The 26,314-nt window shown below is 42.3% G+C and overlaps 2 protein-coding genes across 2 annotated transcripts in view; one reads left to right on the top strand and one right to left on the bottom strand.

The window, feature by feature from the left end:
- Positions 1 to 26,314, bottom strand: part of Ctnna3 (catenin alpha 3) — a 1,495,245-nt gene that overhangs the window by 895,582 nt on the left and 573,349 nt on the right. The window lies entirely within an intron of this gene.
- Lrrtm3 (leucine rich repeat transmembrane neuronal 3) overlaps positions 4,852 to 26,314 on the top strand; it is a 172,561-nt gene continuing 151,098 nt past the window's right edge. Inside the window, exons 1-2 of the mRNA XM_032888433.1 lie at positions 4,852 to 5,423; positions 5,751 to 7,285. Coding sequence (XP_032744324.1) covers positions 5,420 to 5,423; positions 5,751 to 7,285 — 1,539 coding nt within the window. The 5' untranslated portion in view covers positions 4,852 to 5,419. The remainder of the gene's footprint in view (positions 5,424 to 5,750; positions 7,286 to 26,314) is intronic.

Here is a 26,314-nt window from a genome sequence, read left to right on the forward strand (position 1 = left end):
TTGATTGTACTTCTTGAGGTCCATCAAACACATGACCAATATCCACCTTGAGACTTACACCAGCCGTTCAAACACATGATCTGTCTCCACCTTGGTGCTTATACCAGCCATTCAAACACATGGTCTGTCTCTACCTTAGGACGTACACCAGCCATTCCTCACCCTCGTTAAGTCTTTGGTTTCAGGCCCATCTCATTCTTCAGTTTGCTGAGGCCATTTCCCTAGTGTCCCTAACCACCCTGCTTAAAATCATATTTATTGTCTTGCACACCCAACCATCATATTTTTTCTTCGCCCATAGTCCAAATTACATGTTCGTGTTAATTATGTCTACTTTACTGTAACAAAAATGCCTCTAACAGAACAGTTTCTTTGAGAAAGATGTTGCCTTCAGTTCACATTCTCAAAGGGTCTCAGTCCATGTGATGGGGAAGGCGTGGAGTGCTTTGTGGTAGGGAATTCTGTGGCAGAGGTTCATTGTATCACAGCAGAATATAAAGAGGAAAGAATAGAGGTAAAGACTGGGCTGCAGGCTTCAGAGGCCTAAATCTGGTAACCTCGTTTCTATGGAAGAGATCTCAATTCCTAAAGGTTCCATGGCCTTCCAACCAACAGCGCATGTTAGGAAAATGGTGCTCAAAACATGAGCTTATGGGGGCACTTCTGATTCCAAGTTAACGTGATTAACATCTGACCTATAATGTAAGTTTCAAACAGTGTAAACCTTTATTTTGCACACTAATGTCCACATATTTGGAACAGTGTCTAGTATATAACTGTATCCAAACTATTCATTTGCCAAATTGATGAAATTTCTGAAGCCAGGTATCCTGAAGATACCCTATTACAATCTCAATTTTTACAACTTTATATTTGGCGATCCCATTTCATATTGAACTGAAATTTGGCATTATATCCAGGTATTTAAACAAAATGTGGTATGATAGTCAAAGTAACATAAGTGCAATTTAAAAAGTGTTTAGATAGAGGACATCGTGTTTTATAGTTGTATAAATCATAAGGCCTGATGATGCATTTGGTGAAATTTAAGTACTCTCTATGGTGGCGATGGTGAAGGAAGTTGCTAAACACATAATGGGGTGTAATTTTGTCTGTGTTGGAAAGTTGGCTTTCAGTCAACAAGTAAAAAAGGACAATCTATGAAAAACATACAAGAAAATCAGTAAAATTCCCCAAAATACAGTATTTTCCTTTTGAACGATGACTCGGTGTCTTTAGAATAATCTCCACAGCCTTAAGGAATGAGAATGTGGATCTGAATTGTGATTTCCACTTTGGGTTTTTTTCAGCTAGCCTCACTGATAATTTCCCCTCTTCAAGAACTTTGCTGCCTTTAACAAGGACAAGCCTAGAGGGCTGGCAACTTAAGGGCTGGCGCCAAAGGAGGGGCCACTCAGAGTGCCATGATGCAAGAATAGCAAAACTACCTCTGAGAAAGAGACAGGTGGTCAGCACTGAGTGAAATACCAATCTTGAGAGCCAGGGAAGGAGCACGAGATCAGAGCCATGGAGCAAGACAAGGTGGGGAGCCAAGACATGTGAAAATTAAAGACAAGGTGTGCAATACAAGACAAGGTTATTTGCCATTAATAGCCCCAACATATCTGTCCATTGAAAAGCAACATGAGATAATTGCATTCCCCTGGTCTCTGCTGAACTTCTGTCACAGGGGTGGGAGGCACACGGACGAGTGAGTGGCCCTGTACAGCTGATCACCAAGAAAGTTGTCTCGATAACGACCTCCCAGTGAGAAGGAGGAAGGGTGAGCAGGAAAAGCAGAAGCTTTTGATGTCAAGGGATGGGAAAGAAGCTATAAATATGATTCCCTTAGGCTCTTTTTGAGACATGCAGGTTGAGAAGTCCCATTCAGAATGTTAGATAATAAAGACTCAGTCTTATCCTTCTGTACTGAGGTTTCAAAGTATAATTACTATTCCTGAGATACTTAAGGTTTGACCATGAAGATGAGCGCTGCCTCAAGCTGCTGATCTTGTTTTCTCCCACCTCTCACACACATCATTTAAGAGTAGTTCCCGTGTGATGATTTCCAATCTCACCGAGAGAGGAAATCTCTAGGGTCAACACGGGAGTGTGTAAGAGTAGCATTACATATATCGTTCCTTCTATAGACTAGAATCCTCCTACCCTGTTATCGCTCTGGTATTGACTCCTCTTGGGTCCTGGTGGTAGACCAGTAAGTGAACCAGCCGTAACCTGCGACTTTGTGTCAAGAGCCATGGATGTCTTTATCCACTTCCCTCAACAGACCTAGGAATGGGACTGACTCTTCACAGTCACTCAGTGCACATGCATTCTGTTAGATGTTTGTCAGTGCCTAAAGATGAAAGAGAGAGGGTAAGGAGGAACTAAGTTGCCAAGAGAGAGTCATGGGGTTGCATATGTAGGACTGTGATACATCATGAGCAAGTATAAAAAAGGTTGTCATAAAACTGTGTATAATTAATGCGTACTACCAAAGACACATAATAAAATATTTTAACTTATCTTATAATATAAAAAGATTACCATTGCATAATAAGCTGATAAGACAGCTACTGTGCTTACTGACTAAATATATTGTGGCTCTCAGACATGTCAAGCACTATTGTATCAAAATAACTGAGACACAGAAAGTGATCACTTAGAAGTCACATCTCAATATCAGACATCCTCATTTTCTCTCCTTTTTACTGGGTTTCTTAAATATACTTGTCCATCAAAAAAAAGTAGCCACTGAAGTGGCCACATTCACAAAGAAAACCTATATTTTCCCATGCCACTGTGGCTGGTCTTAGACCCAAGTACATACAGCAGCATTAAGTGGAATAAGTAGGTTTGCAGAGAGAGAGGGGGGAGAGAAGGAGAGGGAGAGGGAGAGGGAGATTCATATGAAAATGAATCAAAAAAGGGTCAGAAGGTTTAGGGGAGGAATTGGAGGGTAGATTTGATCAAAATATGATATATGCATATGGGAAATTCTCAATGAAAAAGAAAACATAAACAACCTCTTTCATCCCCTTAAAATAGAATCTTCGGGAATGGAAAAGGAAATGTGTTCTAATAAGCCTTATTACAGCCACAACATGTGTAAGTTCAAGGTAATAACTACATCATCAATAGCATAATACCCAAGGAATTGCCCTATGCTGATGGCCTCTTTGATTATCATGATTAGCATTTACCAAACTGCTCACCCCTTGGATAATATCTAATTGAGATGCAGTCAATGTACCTAATACAAACAAGGCAAATATTTTAAAGAATAATAATTACTTATAGAAAATGACAAACCGCATAGGCCAAGTGTCATGCTTTGCCTTGGGATAGAGAACCATCAATTATTACTTATTAGACGTAGTCCACAGAACCAAAACATTAATTTTAAATAGAAAGTGGAGATGATGAAGGCACAAGATCTCTCCCCACTGGTTGACTGAATTAGTTCTTCATAAACAGTTAATATGGGCAGTATTCAATATTAAAAAGCAGCATAGTTCTATGTATGCGATACCCACAGATGCTAAGCACTTTAAGACAGCAAGAGGACACAGGACTGAGGCTCGAGCTCTGGGTCCTGTGCTTCATCCCAGTACCACAGTCACAGATGAAGATGTAACTTAACACTCAGCATATGCCTAGGACATAATTTCTCTATTGGGTCCAGTGTACAGGTGAGAACAGAGAAGCACAGAGAGCTAAGTAAGCTGCACAAGGTGATGGGGCGGTCCATTCAGCAAGGAAGAGTCTGCATGATGAATGGCTGCTCGCCCCCTTCCTTCTAAGACAAAGGAAACTCAGGGGGTCCCACTCCAGGGACCAAGAGTGTGCTCTATACAGCTTCCCTACCCTAATCTATCAGAATGTTCACCGGAGCCACCCGTTCAAAGGATCGAGTGCTGGGTGAAGCATCAGAAGACAGACTTGTTCTGCCTGGGGGCTCTATGCTTCTTTGCCACATCCTGGAGCCTTGAGCAAGGTGACCCATTTAAGTCCCAGGTCCTTCACCTTTGAAATGTAGATGGCAGGGGTCCTACAGGCTGCAGATGTTGACTGATGAAGCAGGGTGAAGCCTACATTTAGAGGGCTTAGGAAGCACCCAATAAATATTATTAGTGCAATAAATAGGGGCAATATCAATAAACTATGGGCCCAATGATCTTGGGGTTCTAATACTAGCACTAAAAATGGTTTATTTCTCTTCTGATTTAAAAAAAAAAAAAAAAGCCCACAGCAACCAAAGCAAGCCATAACCCAGTCATAAACATTAAACCAATTATATCTTTTGTGGGAAAATCAGAAAACCCATTAGCCCTATTAATTTGTGAGTCATTAGTCATCCCCTCTATTGTAAAGCCGATGTAGTCCAGCATCCTGAGACACCTTGCATAATATAATCACTGTGACTCCAAGAGGTCAAACAGTGCAGGCTCTTAATGCAGCTTTGTGAAGAGCTCGATAATTCATTTTATAAATTTCAGTTCAAAGCCTACATTGAGGTTAAGAAAAATTGACATCCGACCTGTAAACTTAACGTCAAGCTCTAGACGAAAAAAAAAAAGAAAGAAAGAAAAAGAAACTCTGGGAAGCACATGTTTGTCGATTAAGCAGCCGCAGACAGTTACAGGCGTTGCCAAATTGTAAAACAAGACTTGAATATCACGGAAAATGTTGCTAGTTATTGATTACGTTGACCATTCACTTCCTATTGAGCCACCCAAAAGAACCATTCATTTTCCAGCAGAGCCTGCTCATTTGCAAGATAAAAGAGAGCCAGCTCTGCACATGCCCATAGTGTTCCTCGCCACTGGGGGCAGCTTTACATAAGACTGCATTCACTGAAACCGAAGCAACAGTCCGAGCAGCTTTCAGAATGACAGTCTGCTGGAGTGAGCTGAGCGTGTGCGCGGAACCGGGCTCTCTTGCCTTCTGGGCTCCAACGCAGCTCCGTGGCTGAACTGGGTGCTCACCACCACGGGACCGCCGGGCTATGGAATACAGATGTGGCAGCACAGGTAGCCCCACGTTGCCTAGAGGAATACATCATGGGTTTTGAGAAGAAATTATAGGAGCCAGTTTTTTTTTTTAATACACACACACACACACACACACACACACTGTAAAGATGCAAAGACGTAATATCCATGAAGATCCTATTACCTAGGAAGACTCGGATGTTTTGCTGTGAATGCGGTGTTGGGATTTATTTGTTCTTGGAGTGTTCTGCATGGCTGATAAAGAATAATGTTCCAAAATCGGTCCATCTCCCAAGGGGTCCAATTTTTCTTCCTGGGTGTCAGCGAGCCCTGACTCACTACACTGCAGCTGACAGGGGCTGTCATGCAGGCGGCCCCTAAGCCAAAGCAAAAGACCTAAGGACGACCTTTGAACAATACAAAGGATGGGTATGTTTTGATATTTTTCTTCTTTCCTTCTTTAAAAAAAATTGAAAAAAAAATCCTCTAAGTCTATGTAATAATTCAGCTTTAATTGTTTTAAAGATTATCTTTCTCTGGTCTAAGACTATGTAATTCAGTTACCAGTGGCTCCATTTCCTTGTTTAGCTGTTAGAAATATACAATATCCTTATATTACAAAGATGATATTTGATGCTAATGGTATCTAAATGTTTACATTTCTGAATATGAAAAGAGATGGCTAGCTTTACTTGGTTTAAAAAAATAGGCATTCGTTTTGGGGGGATAACTTTTCTAAGTTGTTTTTATTTCCAGGTTTCAATGTAATTAGGCTACTGCGCGGATCAGCTGTAGCGGTGGTCCTAGCCCCCACTGTCTTACTGACTATGCTTTCTTCTGCTGAAAGAGGATGCCCTAAGGGTTGTAGGTGCGAAGGCAAAATGGTATACTGTGAGTCTCAGAAACTGCAGGAGATACCCTCAAGTATATCAGCCGGATGCTTGGGTTTATCCCTTCGCTACAACAGCCTCCAAAAACTTAAGTATAATCAATTTAAAGGGCTCAACCAGCTCACCTGGCTCTACCTTGACCATAACCATATCAGCAATATCGACGAGAATGCTTTCAATGGGATACGCAGACTCAAAGAGTTGATTCTGAGTTCCAACAGAATCTCCTATTTCCTTAACAACACCTTCAGACCTGTGACCAATCTACGGAACTTGGATCTGTCCTATAATCAGCTCCATTCTCTGGGATCTGAACAGTTCCGGGGCTTGAGGAAGCTGCTCAGTTTACACCTCCGCTCCAACTCACTGAGAACCATCCCGGTGCGGATTTTCCAAGACTGTCGCAACCTGGAACTTCTGGACCTGGGATACAACAGGATCCGAAGTTTAGCCAGGAATGTCTTTGCTGGCATGATCAGACTCAAAGAGCTTCACCTGGAGCACAATCAATTTTCCAAGCTCAACCTGGCCCTTTTCCCAAGGTTGGTGAGCCTTCAGAACTTGTACATGCAGTGGAATAAAATCAGTGTCATAGGACAAACCATGTCCTGGACTTGGAGCTCCTTACAGAGACTTGACCTGTCGGGTAATGAGATCGAAGCCTTCAGTGGACCCAGTGTCTTCCAGTGTGTCCCCAATCTGCAACGCCTCAACCTGGATTCCAACAAGCTCACATTTATTGGTCAAGAGATTCTGGATTCTTGGATCTCTCTCAATGACATCAGTCTTGCTGGGAATATATGGGAATGCAGCAGGAATATCTGCTCCCTGGTAAACTGGCTGAAAAGTTTTAAAGGTCTGAGAGAGAATACAATTATCTGCGCCAGTCCCAAAGAGCTGCAGGGGGTTAACGTGATCGATGCAGTGAAGAACTACAGCATCTGTGGCAAGAGCACTACCACAGAGAGGTTTGACCTGGCCAGGGCCCTCCCCAAGCCCACGTTTAAGCCCAAGCTCCCCAGGCCTAAGCACGAGAGCAAGCCTCCGCTGCCCCCCACGGTGGGAGCTACCGAGCCCAGCCCAGAGACAGATGTGGACACGGAGCACATCTCCTTCCATAAGATCATCGCGGGCAGCGTGGCCCTTTTCCTGTCGGTGCTGGTCATCCTCTTGGTTATGTACGTGTCCTGGAAGCGGTACCCGGCGAGCATGAAGCAGCTGCAGCAGCGCTCCCTCATGCGAAGGCACCGGAAGAAGAAACGCCAATCGCTCAAGCAAATGACTCCAGGCACCCAGGAATTTTATGTAGATTATAAACCCACCAACACGGAGACCAGCGAGATGCTGCTGAACGGAACGGGACCCTGCACCTATAGCAAATCAGGCTCCAGGGAATGTGAGGTATGAACCATTGCGATTTAAAAAAAAAAAAGAAAGAAAAAGAAAGAAAGAAAGAAAAAAGAAACACAGAGAGAGTGCGCTCTTAAAAGCTGGGAAATAAGGGGTACTTTATTGAACTCTGCTGTCTGTCAAGGGAACACGGTGCCCCGCCCCTCCCCCTCCCTCTCACTGTGCTGGCAAGGGCCATCCCTGCCCCTTAGAGTGTGTTCATAATACTGGTCGTTTTCCTCCCATAAATAATAAGTCCTTTGAAATTTAAATACCACAGTCAATGTGGAGCTGGAACTCAGGCTTAACACCGTGCCTAGTGTATAAGAAAACCCTTTAAGGATTTTTTTTAACATTACGTTTGCTTCCAGATAAAAACTTGTTTTCCCCATGATCCTCACACTGGCTCTTCTCCATCTAAGAGGCTCAAAGCTCCAGCTTAAGGTGGTTCGCAGTTTAGCTAATCCGGGGGTGGGGGTGGGGGGAGTGATCCCGGGACCTTGGAGGGTTGAATAAATTTGAGATGACTGGATTATGGCACACTGTAGAGAGTGGGGATGAGAAACAATGCCCGCCTTATAAAAAGAAAAATCCCAGAAAACTATCCACAGAGGGTGGCGGGTTAAAGCAGATCCCTGAGCAGTTTCCAGGGGTTCAGAAATTACAGCAAGCCAAGCACAAAGCACAGGGACGGGACGGGTGTCAAAGGGTTAAGATGCCCAAAGCAGATGGCTGCCAAACACATGGAGACCCCTGAGAACACAAAGTTTGAGCCTTGCAGCCTCATCCGGATCCCTGTGGCTGTGGAATAAAACTAAAGGGGTCACTGTCGGTTTCCTTCAGGCTGTGTGTCCCCTAAACATGTTGATTCATTACACAACCAAGTCGTTAAATAGGCACATCCTTCCAAGGAAGCAGATAGTCCACACTGGAAGTGAGGGAGTTTTCAGAGATGAGGTTTGCTAAGGTAAGGCGCTCTCTCAGAGACCTGTAAGCTTGGACCTCACTAGGATGTGTTCTTTTCCAAGAACCCAGTGTAAGTTCATAGAATCCTGAGCCCTGAGCTGTTCTGTTCAGGGCTTGTGAGGCTGTCCTGTATGTCCTGTGATGTGTTCTACACAAACCAGACCCCTAATGACTGACGCTTCATTCAGATGTCGGAACACTGCTTCCCCAACACCATCCTTAAAAAGGATGCTCCTGGTAACACCTTGGCACATGGAGCCTGGAGGGGGAAATTAAAGAGACGGACACTGTGACAGTTTGTCTTTGCTCTGCTGTTGTTGACATCGCTGTGTCTCTGTGTTCATCTGTATTGTAACTCATCCATCAGTGTGATTCTGTACAGAACCGGCTTGGCAGCCTGCAAGCTGCATGCATGTTTTTAATGTCATTGGTGAAAGTCTGTGACTGCAGCGTGGATTCACGCCCTCTGTATTTATGGGGTTTCAGAAAAATATATTTATTCTTGTCACCCCCTTTTGTCCTCTCGGATGAGCAGTTTTAGTGTGGGAGCAGACCGTCATAATTTTGATTTTTGCACTAAGGATGGCCAACCTTATGACTAGCCCCACATCTTTGAGCACATCCCTAGTCTTCCGAAACAGTTGCTGCAAAATAATAATAATAATAATAATAATAATAATAATAATAATAATAATAATGGCAGCAACGAAAAAGTGAATGGCTATTTCTTACTAGCATTTTTTTTTACAGAGTGTGGAGGTCTTCCATAGGCTGAAAGGGAAAAATCTAGACAAGTCAACATGAAGTATGATAACCGCAGGGGATCCAGATTATTAAAACCATACTTCTATTAGCAATAAGGAGAAGCAGCGTTTCGAGGGGATCTATCAAGGTGCTTTGATGAGGCCAGGCAGTAGCTCAGAAAAGTGTCACAAGTGCACTGTCTTTACCCATGACTAACCATGGAGTAAGCAGTTATTAAGGCCAAATGGCCACAGAGCCCCAGTGGATTAGTAATGCAGACACATCTTACAGTATCACGGGCTGGGTGACCAAACCCACTGAGGTGCTCCTCACTGACACTGTAATTTTGCATTTTTTTTCTAAGCTGTCAGTAAATACATATTCCATCTAAAAAAATTTCTTTCCTTTGGTCAGCCTCATTTTTACTGTACTGTGAAGATGACTGTAATAATTAAATGCACTGTTGAGATGGAAAAGAAAAGGCCTGTTTCTATTCTATTCCATTCTATTCCTCTACTTAATCCTCTGCTTGATTTACTATGGGAACAAATAGGTCTAGTCAAGGCAAAGCAACACATGTTTGTGCACACACATACAAGCACACACATGAATATATATATACATACATTCATATGCATATATTCAAGTTATCAGTGCTGTGGTGCCATTGGGATAGGCAAAAACCTGTTTGCTGTGTTGAAATGTATGCCTAAGGCTCAGAACCACTTGGTGTGTGGAACCAGTAGAAGATTAAATGAATGAAAAGTATTTTGAAGGCTGTTCAGTTTTAATGCCTTAAGAGATTTACTGACTGGGAAGACACCAGACAAAATGCCTTAGACTAAATAACAAAACACATCTTGATTCAGGGCACGAAACGGCAGGGGGAAAAGTTTGAAACACATGTGTCTCCTTGGTTAAGGACTCTTCTCCAGCTGTCAGAGTGCCTTGAGAACCAATTTGTGCCTCCTATGGCTAGAGTTGTTTCTGCACCTTTGTGTCACCCAGGAAAGCCAGGTGGCGAGTGTCCTCCTGATCAGACATTACTGTCCTGTATCTGCCCCGTGGCACTTGCAGTCTGTAGCCGTGGATCTAGTTTTAATACGAGTATTTAAAGCGCACTGCATATTAGAGAAGAATCCTTGGCTATTCATTTCTTCTTCCATCGCAATTTTACCTTAACTGGTCACTTTCCCTCTGAGGGGAAAATAGTTAAGGGAGCATTCTGACCTGTTGAACTGCTCTGTTGGAGACCCATGGATGCCGGAGTCTCTCTGCCTTAAATGCTTTCTCAAAACAGAGAGGAAATGGAGTTCCTTCTTTTAAACTGAACGTGTGTGATTTGTGTGTCGCGTTTGTTTCTCCTTTATTTATTAACCCCAGTACACACTGTGCCAAAGCAAGCATGCTCCGAGCTAGAGATTTAAAGCAATGTTATGCAAGATATATTCATTTTAAGTGACTCTGTACCTTCCAAGGATGTTGACGTGCCCTCTTTCTAAAGATTTTAACCGTCTCCCCTACCCCCCGCCCTTTTTTTTCTTTTTAAACTTGGTTTGGTGAGTCAACTATCTAAGCAGAGTGGCAATGCTGATTTCCATAGAGTGGCACTGACCTCTAGTGGATACTCTGAGTAACTACATCTGTTCGCACATTTTAGCATCTTGGTTTTGTCTTTTGTGAACCTATTGGCAGCGTAGGTTTCTCTGTGCATCATATTTATTGTTAACTTTGGTGTGAGGTATAATTATCATCCATATTATCAAAGATATAAGTGCCTACTTATTTTCTTAGTGGTAACAGAAAGAAAAGATATAAAATTGGTATCGAGAGCTAGAAATAAGTACCGGAAGTCACAGAGCAAGCAGCAACGCAATAGAAATAGATAAGAAACGCTTTAAGCGTCTGAACTACTCAACGATATTAGCTCAAGTGGTCTGTAATGTTTTCATTAAGAATGTTACTATTTTTTGTGGTCAGGATTCTGAAATAGAGTTTAACAGGGGAACCAGATCCCTGCGTTGCTATTGAGAGAGAGAACTGAATCAGGACCAACTCTTGCTTATGGCGCAGCTATGCATGGAAGGAGGCCTCCTCCTCGGCATGAGAACTGTTCTCCAGTTTGTCGACCATGTCAGTGACCTGTGCTTCGGCCCCCACCCTACCCCGCCCCGGGGCTTTCTCCCTCCTTCCTCCTCTGCTGCTAGCTAAACAGTGGTGCTCTTAGCCTCTCTGACAAGGATGTTACAGTCTAAGAGGCGCTGATTCATGGATAATGAAATTATGCTCTCCTTCTGGGGAAGGGAAAGCAGCGTCACACTCACAGCTCTGGCAAGGGATGCCAGGATGCTTTAGGTGCGCCAAGCGTCTCTTCCTTTGTCATTTACCAATATGAGAACACAAATTGCTTGTTTAAAATGTGGATTAGACTAGCATCAGATAGGAGGGGTTAGCCCATTCAAGCTGGAGACAGAATAAGTCCCATACAAAGCAAGTGAGATTTGAGCCATGTGAAATGAAAAATTCAAAAGCCAAAGTGGTTCCCCCCTCATCCCCACTCCCAACTCCTTAGCTCAGGGTTCTAATCGAGATCTAGATCTGTAGCAAACCCTTGGCATCTCACTATCCTCATATTCTCTTTTCCATGTGTATTAAAAAAATAATAATAAACAAAGGGCATTTGGGACAAACCATATGCAGGAAAAATACTACCAGCAAAACTGAATAACATTGTAAGAGAAACAGGATGCGTGGGTATTAAATACTGTGTGGTAAAAGCCTCTTCGAAGCTAATCAAATGCCATCACCCTAGACACACAAGGAGAAATCACAATGTCCTCAGCCACAGCAGTCAAATGAACTGGACCTGATTTTCACTCAACCTCCAAAATCATTGGTGATTTGGAATTATCAGATAGACTACCGTAAAAATACCACAAAAAGGAAACTAAAAGTTAATTGTGTTTCACTCGAGGGAAAAATATCACAGCTGTGCATGACAGAATAGAAGCCCTAGAAATTAAGAGTCAATTCTGTTCTCTCTCTCTGACACCTGCTAAGTCGACTCAGGTACATTTCTCGGCTTCTCAAAACCTGAAGACACCCACGCAGTATACCAGTTTACACTAATGGCTGCTCGCGGCTCTTGGGAAAGTGAGTGTGAAAAGTTTTGTTTTTTTTTATAAAGTGGTCCTTCCCTCTGTGTGTGTGTGTGTGTGTGTGTGTGTGTGTGTGTGTGTGTGTGTGTGTGTTTAAATTATCACGTAGTAAGATACTCTACTGTGCTTGCTTCTGCCCTGTCTTTGGTACAGGTCAAAAGAAAAATCATTTTGTATCAGGGAGTCTAGAACTTTTGACTCCCACAAAGATTAAGATCCTTCATCTCGGGTTTTCTTATGTCCATCTTGAGGAAGAATAAAGACGTAAGATTTTATTAATAATCATGTATATGTGCATATGGTATATGCCATATATATGATAAATATAGCAGTACCAACCAGAGAACACTGAAGCAAAAACTTATCAAACTAAATACATTTTTGATCTGAACCTCAAGTCAGCCAGAGGCGTTCCTTGTTGATTCAGCTTGCCTCCCTCCCCCGAGCATCATGGATTCGGTTGACTTTACACTGACAACTAAGCTCGGCTGGCAAGGTGGCCCTGCTTCTGGGAAGCACTAGAATGGACCATATCTGTTCTGCAAGCTTAACACCTCCTGCCACCACGTGGGTCACGGGCACCGAAATCAAGGCTTTCATCCTTCACAACCTGATGGAGGCTTGGAACCCCTAGGGCCAGAATCAGTTTGCCTTCACTAGTAACTATGAGCACTGGCAGCCAGTGGGCTACCAAAGAGAGGCATAAAGAACAAGAGATTTCTCTTATTCCTTTTATGTGTTTAATTCTTTTTATTATTATAGCAGGTGATTAATCAGAGAAAGACCACAATCCTACGTCCCACCTCCCCGAGTATGTGCTTAATGAATGTGGAAACGGTCTCTTTGCTAGCTGGGTTCCTGGAAAACATCTAGAGAGCGGAGAGAAGATCCAGGGGTTTTAAAGGAATTTTTGTTGGCCTCACTTCCTAGGGTGACAGAAGATGGGGCTCTCTAGGTCACAACAGAAGACTGTCAGAGAGTATACTAGAACCACTGTCTATAAGCAAGGGATTCTGGGACCGACATGACCCATCTCAGGTCAGGCCAGAGAAGTTTCTTTTGTCTTGTCCTTCCCAGCAAGTTCTGAAGTAGAGATGAATCATTTCCCGACAAATTTCTGCATTTTCCTACTCTTTTGGGGAGGCCCTCTACTCCCTAAAAGATATTATCTTTGCTTCTGCTGCTCCACTCAGAAACTGTAATTCCATTTGTGCAAAAGAGCCCATTATTGTGAAATTACATTCACAAAACCTGTTTATAGCATATACACCATCTCATGGATGGGAGAGAGTACCAATTACCCAATAGAAAATGTATTTACATTAAAAATTATAACATAAAGGAAATGAAAGGCCAACTGACCCTTCTATCTTTGTTCTTAAACCTGCTAAATGTTTCTATAGTGTTTTATGATTTTCAGTGGGGAAAAAATGAGATGATACAATTGAATTACTAGTCTTGCAAATACTAATACCCTTTGCCTACGCAATTAGCTAACTCAGGACAAGCAGTAAGGGACTTTAGGCATGGAAGGCATCACCTGTATTTCATCAATTAGGAGATCAATAATCAAGAGTTTTGTCTTCTTGAGGATGAAAATGGGTTTTTTGGCATCGCATGTTGAACATTAAAGCAAAGATTATACACATTCGGCAAAGGCAGTTTCTGTTGAAGACTCATTGCCTCCGGTATCCACTTCCCATCCAAAAGCACGAGGCTCCGTTTAGATATAAATCCTTACTCAGCATTCTTGCGGTTGCAGCTTATTGATGAACTGGAGAGACCCATCGGGCAGTAGGTGTCAAGCACAGGGATATTAGCCTCCTGTGGATTATTGTGGCTTCACCAGGCTATTTCACTTACAGTTTTCCTTGCTGTTCCTATTGATCTCTCTCACAATTTTCTCTCCTTGAATGCAAGTAATCAGAACGTCAGAAAGAGCATTAAAGGAACCAGTGTACATCACGTGCTCTTGGACAAATGCGGTAGCCGTAGAGACTGGTAGAAGTGATAGGCTACTCTCCAATGGTGATGACACAAATGACCTCTTTGGGGTCGCCATCAACTTGGGGAAGGCTTTTGTCCAACTTGCACAGCAATGTAAAAGATAGGGCATGAGTATTTTGTTTGAGTTTGTCTGCTTTATGCTCATTGGAAGTCAAAGCAACATCTGTGCCTTGGGAGTTAACTAGAGGACTTAAAAGTGGGTGATATGGCAGGAGACATATTGTAAATGTATTTTGGCCTTTCACTTAACCTGTCATTTGGTAGACGATGATGCTAAAATATACATATCCTATAGATCCATATCTTATACCTGTGCTGCCTTATAGGACTTCCCTAAAGTAACTCCTACCCCATTCAAATGAGGTAACCCAAGCAACCCTCCTTTGGTCCTCCTCAGTACATGATTTCCAATGATCTGCGCGTGAGATTTCTGTCTCCTAATGAAATGTTAACCTGCTAGTCATGGACGCGTCCCAGCATCCGGCATCTACTCCACCCCCCTTTCATACCATGAAAAGGCACCATGCATTTAATCCTACGTTGTTGTTTATAGGTAGGATTGAGTAGTAAAATGTAAATTTGTACATATACTTTAATGGGCTCTACTCTGCTCATTTTTATTATGGTCTAACACACTTTGATGTGTGGGATCTTTATTAGTTTACAGTAAAATGCAAAAGCATGGAGGTAGCAATAAATCAAAATGGAAAGGTCATGGTAGATTTTTTAAAAACTCTTTACAGACTCTTATTGCATATTTAATTTAAAACGCTGACTCCAGCGATGGACATTCTATGCCTTACTCTCTTGACTACTTACTAACTTGCCCTCTGAGGCTGTCACTGGAATCTTGAATCCGACTTTCGCATTTCCTCTTCTCTCCCGCTCTAGAGGTTTTGTTTTGCTCGTTTGTGGCATGACTGAAATGTTCTAGGAGCCTGGGCTCCTCTCTCAGTGAAACCTAGAGTCAGGTGTGGTTATCTACCTTCGGCCTTCTAGGCCTCCTGTGACTTTCACCATTTTCAAAGGTCATCTGTACTGAATTCCCTCTGCCCAGGGGCTCTACACGCCTGACTGAAAGTCTCTTCCCAGGTCCAGGGCAAATGTTCCATCCGAGGATCCAAGAGCTCTTCCTTTTACAAAGAGAAAATCTCCTGCCTTAGCTAAGGGTAGGACGTGCGTGCTTGGAATAGCCATGGGGAAAGGACTGAGGAAAATGTTTCCGGGAGCAAAAAGCTATTCAAACAGCCCTTATATCATCCTTCCTGGAGGCGTCATTGTGGTCCAAGGCAGGGTACATCATCCATCCTCACCCGTTGAGTCCGAGAAACTCATTCACTCATTCATTCATAGTTACCATGTTATGCCTCCTCCTCTCTCCTCCAAGCCCCTCCCTGAAGAAGTGGCTTGTGTCCTAGGAGGAACAGTGATGTTCGCCTTTCCTTGTGCGCCCTGATGTCTAAGTACCCTCATGTATCTTAACGCTCATGTTCCAGTACAGTTTTAGTTAGAAGGAGATTTCCATTAAACTCAAAGGGAAGGCGCTAAGCTGCAAAATGAGTTCAGATATATCTTGGCACGTGTCTGTTACTGAAGCCATGTGTGACAACAGTCCTCAGCCTTCAAAGGAAGCCAAGCTATCTCTCCACCTTCATGCTGAGACCCTTCCCCATCCCTGATATAGGGTTCTTGAAGCATCAGATGTTTTGCTGCCTCTGTGCTCAGAGACTCTGCTTTCCTTCATTCTCAGATCCAAAAGGATGCAGCCAATTCTGCCCCTACTCACCCTCCACCCCTCCCTCGTCTCACTATCCCCCCTTTCCTGTCCTTTAAGCCTGTGACAGAAACTATGTCACAGGCTGTTCCATGGTTGAGTTCTTAAAACACTGGTTTTAGTCTTCTGAGCAAACAAGATTTCTTTCCTTAGTTCTTCTAGTGTTGTTTGGTACAGACATTTCTGGCCATTGTGATAAAGTTACTGTGACAAACAACCCAGAGCAAACCTATGAATTCTTTGAATGCTTTTTTGCATCAGTCTAATGTTTACTATATATATTATACATAATATATATTATATATAGCACATAATATTATATATTATATTATATATTGTATATCACATATCACATCCTATTCTGCATTTAATATTCCCATTTTATCACGGAGGCAATTTCAAAAACTATTCTTTAAAATAAGTAGAGTATATAGGCAATTATATTCAGATATAAAAATTGTTTCAATGCTGGCAATGGTCTGACAGTGGCTTTTGCTTATGATAGTCCTCAGGACTGTCGATGTTTTCCAGGGCACTTGAAAAACAGCTTTTAAAGAACCAAGGAATAGCATTTTATTTAAATCACTGCACTTTGTTTTAGTGATCTCAGAGGACCCTGGCATCTCTGGAGCACCTGTTCCTGGAAAAGGTCCTTTCATCTTGAGTTTCGATGGCTATTTATCTCGGGTGTTGTGTGCTTGCTGCTTTGGGCACATTCTGAGGCCTCACCTCTCTGCCTCTCTTCCTGCTCAGAGGGGGGGGGGCACCCTGCCATCTCCCTAGGAGCTAGGCTGCAGGTCTGCAATTCTCTGATCACACACATCTCCAGCAAACTACTATTGGAGCCTCCAAATTTCAAAGACTTGTGGTGGTATATTCATCTTTCTCTTCATCTCATGAAATAAAAATCAAGTATGCAGAAAGCATACGAATCACATGGAACCAAAAGCTACCCATGGGAGTATCCCCTCCATGCCTCCATCCCTCCACCCCCACCCCTCCATCCCTCCATCCCTCCATCCCTCCATCCCTCCACCCCCATCCCTCCACCCCTCCATCCCCGACTCCTTTCTCCTGAGTGCCTTCTCTCTCATCTCCACAGTGGGTGTCTTCCTTTCGTCTCTCTATCCAACTTTTATTTATAAGCTTATCTACAAGACTTGAACACGTACCTTCAGATCATAATAAAGGGAAAACAGTAATGATGTTTAATCTCTTAGCAAACCAATAATTAAAATGATACAGTCTAATAATTTAATGAAATAGAGAGTAAAATATTCTAGCTGCATTCGAGTTCTTTGAGGCTCTAAATGAAAAACTATAATTTTGTAAATTGCAGCTTGATTCAGAGTAGAAACCACATGCTCTCTAGTCTGTGTTTAAGCCACATCTTAGCTATGGTTTGGAAGGTAGGGCAGACTTGGGCTATTATTTTCCGTGTGAGGAGGTGCTCAGGTTGGAGACAGTGGTAAAGGTTGCCATCCACAGAACAGTCTGGTCTTCGAGATATTTGTCATAGGAGGATACAAATGAGACCTTCCCATTCTTTGTAAACAAGGCCACAGAGATCTCCAAGAGCCCCACAGTATGAATTCATGCTGTCTGTAATTCTAAGCTAGCCTAATTTTAAATCATCTTCTAATAACAATCTCTCTTTGTCCATCTCGTCCTATCAGCCCGAAGGTTCCACCACAATCAGTTCTTCCCTTTCTAATACATGTTCTCTTGCTTCAGACAGTTCCAGTGGCTACATTATCACTCTTTCCAGTTCTTACAAACTTTTACATCCGCATTAAAGAGGAGAAAGCATAGGAAAGGTAGGGTTTTATAACGGTTTTTATTCTCAGTAATGAACCATACTTGGACTAACTCATGAAGAGTGCCTCTGTAAAGACTGAATTCAGGCGTACGTTATTCTGAATTCTGCCTTAACATCTTTCCAACTAGCAAATTTGCATGAAATATCAAGCGATTGAATGAAGGAACCAGGTGATTATTTAACCTGTCGCCAATCATAGAGGCAAGAGATATTCTGGAAATATTCAGCAGCCTTCCAGAGGGGCCTTCAAATCATTCCCCAGAGGTCAGATGTGTACACTACACCGCTACCCACAACTGTCGCCTTCGATTCCTCTGAAGACCTAGCAGCACATTGTGCAAAAGTGTTGAATGGTTAACTCATTCCCATTGTTGGCTGAGTTCACAGTGGCCCACTGATGAATCTACACACAGGGAGGAAACCCTGTCTGATCTTTTATTCAATCTTGTATTTCAATTGTTGCCAAGTGCAGATGTCATCTCTGGTGATCGGACAAAACAACTTAGGTTTCTAAGTGCCCCTGTGCACACCAGGGAAGACATGCTGACTGCTGCAGGGCCTTAGTGCCAAGTGCTGTAAAGAATGCAGCCGAGCTTGCTCCTGGGTTTTAGAGTTCATTCTCCACCTGTAACCTAAAGGGGAGAAAAAAGAGAAAGGAATGGCCCAACACTCTTCAAGAGCACAGAGGAAAGGCCATTTAAGAAAAAGAAGTCCTCTGTGTATACAGGGAGGTGCTTCACAAGGCAGACAGCTACACCACAGTAGAGACAACATTTCCTCAGCTGATTCAGTTCATTAAAATGCACAGTTACAACAGGCTTCCTTAGAGCCTGCAGCTGAATGACCGAAGTCTCCATTTACTCCAATGTCACCCAGAACGCGATGAGTCAAACATACAGCCCAAACACAATTCAACTCGCTAAAACCCAGCCCTGGAAACACCAAATACATTTCTTGGGCACATTTTAAAAGATGCTAGCGCGATTTATGACAGAAGGGGAGAAGACATTTGCAGGCAGGCAGGCAGGCAGGCAGGCAACAGCAGGAGACTATCTTAGCTTGCTCTCAGAGTGGTTTTAAATATAATTGTCCAAAAGGTGAGGGTCCATTCTGATACAAGGACACTCCCCTCTTTATCTCCAAATGTATGGGATTTGCATCTGACAGACAGCCTCTATCGGCTTCGAGGATTTATGAGTTATATGAAAACTCAGAGGCCACAAAATCTATTTGTCAAATAAACTGCAGAACGCAGTGTCAGCCTGCAAAGCTCATTTGCAGACCTCAGGATGAGCCGGGGAGGAGGGGCGCTAACAGCTGCAGCCTTCACTGCACTGGCCTGTGCCAGCCAGAATTCAAGCAGAGTGAGTCAGAGCATGGCTCGGAGAGGGGGCTGGCGAGAGAAATTAAGAGGGGGGTGAAAGTTAAAAAGACAGAAGTGGTTTTAAGGTGCAAGTAAGTCTGAAACCAGCCCATCGATGTTGGCAGAGTCACATCCGCATGGGTGAGATCTATATAATTTTAAAGGTATTCCAATCCAATCGCAGCATGGAAGACTTGCTTTTATTCCCTTACGTCAGAGGGAAGCTGGAGTTAAGTCCAGCTTGTAGTTCGGTTAGACTAATAGCATGAGGGATTGCTTGTTCTGCCCTCTGCAGAATACCACTTTATGACGCAAGATGATTCTGAAGGGAAGCAGAGACAAAGGTGCCAAGTGGGCTGAGCAGGCTCTCAGTGAGAGACCTCTGCCTCCTCTCACCGAGGGCTCGCACAGAGCAGCCAGCTGACTTTGGTGGCAAGGTGGACGGCCTGAAGTTGCCAGTTCAGCAGTTGGCCATGATGGCTAAATGTTTCTTGATCAGTCATCGCATCAGACGTCGGACATGAGAGGCATCTTCCCGCAGCTCGAGAGCCCCATGCGAACACGCTTTAATAGATTTGTTAAACGGTGGTGGTTTTCCTTAGCACTGAAGAAGAACTCTAATGCTGCCGTTGCTTCTACTAACAATGGCATCTCCATTTAGTCAGCATCACCTGAGAAATTGCAACTGTCCTCATTCTAATCCCCCCATAAAGCTTTGTCCGGATGCTTTTCCTATAGCCCAAGTCCCCTCCACTGTTCATTTTGTCCTCAAACCATCACTATGTCATATTTCCTCAAAGTTCTTTCTGTTAACGTTAAGTCACGTGGCCAGAGGAATAAGTTATGTGCCTGCGCACACCAGGGCACGTGTGTACATGTGCAGAAATCAGCTTCTTCCTGTCATGTCAGTTCTCATGATCAAACTCAGGTTGCCGTGTTTGTCTGCCCACTGCTGAGTCATGTCCCAGCCCTATAAAAATAAATGATTTTTAACATAGTTGATTTCTGGTGTGAAGCCAATGTAAACATTTAGAGAAACGCATCGCTTTAAAAATTAAAACCCCGTGCAATGAGATGGCTAAATTACATAAGAGAAAACTCTCCAGAGAGGTCTGTGATTGTTATCTTGATGGTCTGGGATCCTCAGAAACAGACCTTTATGTACCAAGGGGAAATCACATTGATTACCTAAATAGGGAGGGAAAACCCAGCCCTTGTGCGTAGCACCATTCCCACAGAGGAATACTGGACTGTGTAAATGAAGAAGTAATTTATAGCATGGATACGTCCCTCCCTGTGTCTTCACTAGGGACATCCTGGAACCAGTTCCTTCAGGCTCCTATTGCCTTGACTTCCATACCCTAACAGGCTATGCCTTAAATGCTGAGATAAAATCAACCCTTTCTCCCTTGAGTTGCTTTTGTTAGAGTAACTGTCACAGCAACAGAAACTAAGACACAGTGTAAACGAATTCCACTAGGGGTTTGCTCACTTCCACCACCACCCCCCTTTTTACATTTCAGAACAGGTATAGATTACTTTTTCCTCAAGGCAAATATAATGTAAGCGGGCAAAGAATATTTGGAACTCAGAGCCCAGACCACTAGCAAAGTCCCTGTGTTATGTGACTGTTTGAAAATTCATACGATAGAGCACCAAGCTCCCCTTTCTCCAGAGAGAAACCTGATGTGTGCTGTTCAGTGGAGACACTGTAACAATTGATCCATTTCAAAGGCTCAAAAGATAGGGATGCAAACAGACGCAAGGGTTTCTAAACAACAGCCCGGAATCTGTGAATTGGTGTATGTTTAATGCCAATCTCACTGGGCTGCTATGTGCATTCATTAGTTAATTACTTACTTAATGACTTTGAAGTGTTAAATCTTATTAGATGTTTCTTTACACTTTAGCACATGTGTGAGAGAAATTACTCTGAAATTAGAAACTGACTATACGATTCAAACATATTGGATCTTCCCATGGTATACTTCAGTAGTCTTTCTTGTTCTGATTATTTTTTTTCCAGACAACTCATTAGAAGTCTGTTAGACCCCAGCTCCCTAGTTTTCAGCACCTGCATTAGCAGTTAACACTCAGGGTAGCCCTGGCCCACCCTCAGATAAAGGTGCTACTTTGTAGGAATATAGCACCATGCTACTTTCACATAAAACAGGGTTGCTAGTGCAGCTTTGTAAATCTGAGGAAGGTAAATACTCTGTTGGGTAAATCTGAGAAGAATTAGAAAATAGGAGGTTTCCTTTCTATCACTGTGATAAAATAGTGAGGCCAAAGCAACTTAAGAGAGAAGGGACTTATTTGGCTCTCAGTTCCAGGTGCCAGTCTATTGTTCCAGGGACGTCAAGGCGATGGGGACTTAAACCAGTTAATAACACTGCATCCAAAGTCAAGATCACAGAGGAATGAATTAATGTTGCCATGCTAGTGGGCTTTCTCTCTTCATTCAACTAGGGCTTACAAGGTAAACTGCTATCACCCATACTTAAGGTGGGCCTTCTCTTCTCAATTAACCCAAGTAAGAAAATCTCCTCTCGAGCCTGCGGACAGGTCATCCTATTCTAATCAGTTCTTTCTTGAGCCTGCTTTCCCAAGCCGATTCTAGATTTAGTGAAACCAACAGAAAAAACTAATTATCACAGGAAACGCTTGAAACCCAATGGTAACTATGTTGCTCTTGGCAGTAGTAATGAGTTTGTCTCTTCTTGGCTCTGAGATGAAAAAATGGTAACAGTGGCGTACATAATTGGTTTTTTTTTGCATTCTAATTTGTGGCAGACATGTTTATAATTTTTTAAAACAGAGACAGTCATACCTACTCTTCACACCCTCTGGTGAACAACTAAGCACACTGGTATTTTCAATCCCAGGTCAAGAAATGGTCTTCCCATTGGCCTCAACACCTCATTCCTCCAGCCACTTCCTCATCTCCAGGGGCAGATGCATTTCAGGATTTTGTAGAAGGGAAATTACAAAGTGGCACCCTTGCGTGACTCCATCCCTCTTTCAGGCTCAACATTATGTTTTTCTGAAATCCTGGAGAGAGTAGTTGTAGGCCTATGGTTTTTATCCTTATCTTGCTTTTTTCCCTCCTCCCTATCTACCCATGCGCCACAAAATTAATCACTTTCTTATTCAAAGAGCGCAAACCTGTGCTCCTGTTTGTACTTCTAGATCTATACACCTAGATAAATGTCCTATCTTGTGTATTCCGAAGCATGAGTAACTCAGAAATTACTAGAGACAAACATCCTTTAGTCTCATTTATCTTTTTGCACTAGCAAATACATGTGATCACAAAATATACATTTCATTTTGAAAATCTGGCTATGTGCAGAGTCTACTTTAAGAAAAATGCTGCACTATGGTTTTTTGGTGTTTGTTTGTTTGTTTTCTTAATTTATAGTTGTTCTTGGCTTTTCACCATCAAATCCTCCACCCGAGTTCTCCTACCCACCTTGACTTTTTGAAATCTCAGGACTCAAACTTTTAGAAAAGGCAGCCTTATCTAGGGGCTAAATATATGTTTTTAGAAATGAGGAAATGTACTTCCCATAAAGTGTTAATGCCTAAATGATTAGTTCTCCAAGGCACGGACCCAGGACAGTGTGTAACACAGAGGACCAATTACTCTCTGATTACTCTCTAATGAGGTCCCTTGTAGAGCTGTATTTATTGATGTGCTATGAGGTCCCTCTACACCAAAGGACTCCAAGAAACAGATTCCCTGGACTCGAGGCTGTATTTACAAATAGAAAATTATTGAAATTATTTAATCGCATCACAAAATAATCCCTTTATAAAGACCAATAGAGAAAGGGAGAATGGTTCTGTTTCTAAATGGCCTTATCATTGTTTTTCACAAAGATAATCTCCTTCTGTCTCTCCTTGTCCCAACCCCTGCCTCTCTCCTATTAAAAAAGCATTAAAATAATCAGACATAATTCTAGGAAGTGTTCAGGACTTTCTAGTTCATGGTTTGAGTCTCTTTTTCTCGCTTTTAATTTCATATGCTTTTTCTTTCTTCTCTGTTCAACTGTCTTCACCTTTAAAAAACAGTCCCAGTGCCCCAGCATGTCCTTGTGCTAATAGCCAGAAGTTCATTGTGTGTCCTAGCATTAGTTGTTGAGCAGATGCATGCAAATTAAACATGGGTAATGTTGAAAACAGTGTTTTGTTCAGAAGTGTGGCCAGTGCTGTGCTGTGGAAAGGGGGGTAGGCTTAAGGCTGGGCCAAATCTCCATGGTCTGTGTGGTTGGAAGACAGGTCAGGGCCCTGGGTTCTCTTACACAGATGCCAAAAAGGACAAAGGATACATGATGGGGTTTTTGTAGAATCCCAGAAGTACATCCCTGGAACAAAAACGATCTTCACCAGAATTAAGAGGAAGAGAGAAAAGGAAGCTCTACCAGCTTATCTTTAAAGGGCTATCGTTGAGTAATACCACAACCTTATTTAATATGAAATAGTGTGTCAGGCCTTTAATGTTTGCTGTAATTTAATCCACACACCAGAATTCAGATCATGAATGACTAATGATGTATTTATTGGCCAGTTCTAACTTGTAGTAAAGTAGATATGCTCTTTAAAAAAAAAAAGTAGTAACAACAACAAAAGCTCCCAATGAGTTTAGCCAGAATATTGATTAATTCAGTAAAATACTCTATCTCTTAAAGGGACATTCCAGTCACTGCCATTGTGTCAAGCTGCCAAGTAGACTGCTTGCCCTAACTATGGGCTCTTCCCACAGTTGCTGAACTACAGCCCATGGCTTGTAGAAATAATGATTTGGGCATTGACACTTTGCGTGAAGTGTATTACCTATAGAAGAAAGTGATGTATAAGTCATTCTGTGGGATAATGGCTCAGAGGCAGTCTTAACAGAGCTATGCTTAGTGTATTGACAAAGATATTTGATAGTGAACAAAGTGGACAGAAAGAATGTCCAGCCAAAGGCTAGATCAAGAACGGGATGACAGACAAACCTAGATGCGAGACAGCACAGTGCTGCATTTTCAAGAAAAACGAATGGTTGTTACTGTATTGGGTTTTGTGACACTTTGTAAGTATTGGCCCATCCTTGTTTCCATAGTTTTCAATTAGAGTTCTACTTGAGAAGACTTAATTAATGCATTGTTTATCTAGTTGTTTCTTTGTGGAGATTAACTGTAGGAAACAGCATGGCTCCTTTTCTTTCTGATATGTATCTATAGGAAGAGTGCCTTAGCAAGAACTTATCTACCACCCTTGCCTGGGAGTACTTAGAAAGCAGTCACCCAAGTGCATGATGCTAGAAATATTAAGAGTTAGTAATCAATCCCTGTCTCCATTCTGTCAGTCAGCCCTACTATTACATTTAAGCAAACCACTCCTCAGAAACTCAACAATGACTCATAAACCGTCATACAAAGTGGTCTAGTCTAATAACACACTGCAGTGAAATGTCCATTTCCATAAAGAACAATGGAGTATGTATCAAACAGGTCTCTGAAGGACGCTCTGCATTACTTTCCAGATTGAGAAGTAATCAAATACACTCCAGATAATTTGAAGACATGGCTCTTTTCGCTTCATACTAGAGCTACATGGTTGACATAGAGAAAAGTGTGTAGTCGGTCCTGTCAAAGGACTATTACATTTACTATCAATGATTAAAACAAAAACTTGTAATCTTCCTGATTATAAGCCTAACATTTTACAGTCAGATTTGTTTATTTATTTATTCTACTTTTTTATCTCATGAGGCTGAAAAATGGTAAAGCAGTTAACAGTGCCTACTGTTCTTTCAGAGGATCCAGGTTCAGTTCCCAGCAACTACATTGTTTGACTTACAACTAACAATACACCTAGTCAACATATACGTATAGTTGTAAAAAAAAATTTTTTTTATTCACCTGATGCAATTGTTGTCTCTGAGAATTATTGCCTAAGTCTGCTAGCTTAGGCCTAGTCCTGGAAGCTTCTAGCCTCTGTACAACCTAATCTAGGCCTAGAGTGTTTTCAGCCTCTGAGACTTACTGCTGAATAAGCTCACTCTTTAGTTCTCTTTGATCTCTAGCTGGCTGGTCAGCTCAGCTCTTCTGACTCAAACTCCTCTCCACACTTATCAATTCAGTCTAGCTGCTATCAATTCTAGTCTTTGGCTACTCCTAAGTTGCTCTGTTTGCCTCAAATTCCTTCTGGCAATTCTTCTGCCTCATTCTGTCTTCCTCTATGTCTGACTTGTTCTCGCTACAATCTGTCTCTGTAAAACTGTCTGGGTAAAGCTGCTCCCCCTTCCTCCTGCTGCTCTCTTAAGTAGCTGCCCTTTCCTCTTCCTTCTTCTGAGAGTTAGGCATATCCTATTTTCTCAAATCTTTCTCTGATTCACCACTTTGTCTACCACTCATTTAGAAATCTCTTTCAAACATGTGTCCAATACGGCTCCGTGCAAACATGGGTGCTTCCTTCTACAAACTAACATTCCCTTCACTGTTTGGGATTAAAGGTGAGTACTAAGGGTGTGTCTGTATTCTAGCCAGAAAAATAAAAAGCGTGTGCTAAGGCTGAGCTACACCCTAACTAGAAATAGGTTTTTCTATTAACCAACACAATTTGCAGGTTCACAATGTGATCAAATATCCTGCAACATATAGTCAAATCAGAAATATACGTATTGAAAAACTATCACTTAGAGAATTCCATGACAGCCATTCCCTTGGAAATAAACATACTGGAAACAAATATAACAATTAAGATCTATAATATTGAAAATGTGAATTCAGCCAGGACTCTAATGACAAAATTACTAGAACAATACTGTGTATATTTCAAACACTTCTACTCTATAAATCTTGAAGTCATTCTGCTACACTTGTGAAACACCAGCAGATTCACAAACCCCCAAAGGCTCCTACTTCATGAGACGTGGATGTCCAATGTATACATAGAACTGTATTTCCCTCAAACACTTTGTGGTTCTAACAGTGTATGTCAAGAGGACTATACACTTTTTAAAAAGCAAAATGGGAAAGTATTAAGCTGAAGTCCTAAACGGTTTAGAATTGTGGGAGCCAGGCTAGGCAGCAAGGTAAGTTCAATCCAAGTATCCAGATCCTGACTAATCCTTTCATATTATGATCCAAACCAGTCTTCCTGCGGAAAGCCAGTCTACCTCCACCCTACACAATTGTTTCTTCTACTTAGACCATGCTCT

Source organism: Rattus rattus, chromosome 18 (assembly GCF_011064425.1).
Source record: "Rattus rattus isolate New Zealand chromosome 18, Rrattus_CSIRO_v1, whole genome shotgun sequence".
Taxonomy (NCBI): Eukaryota; Metazoa; Chordata; class Mammalia; order Rodentia; family Muridae; genus Rattus; species Rattus rattus.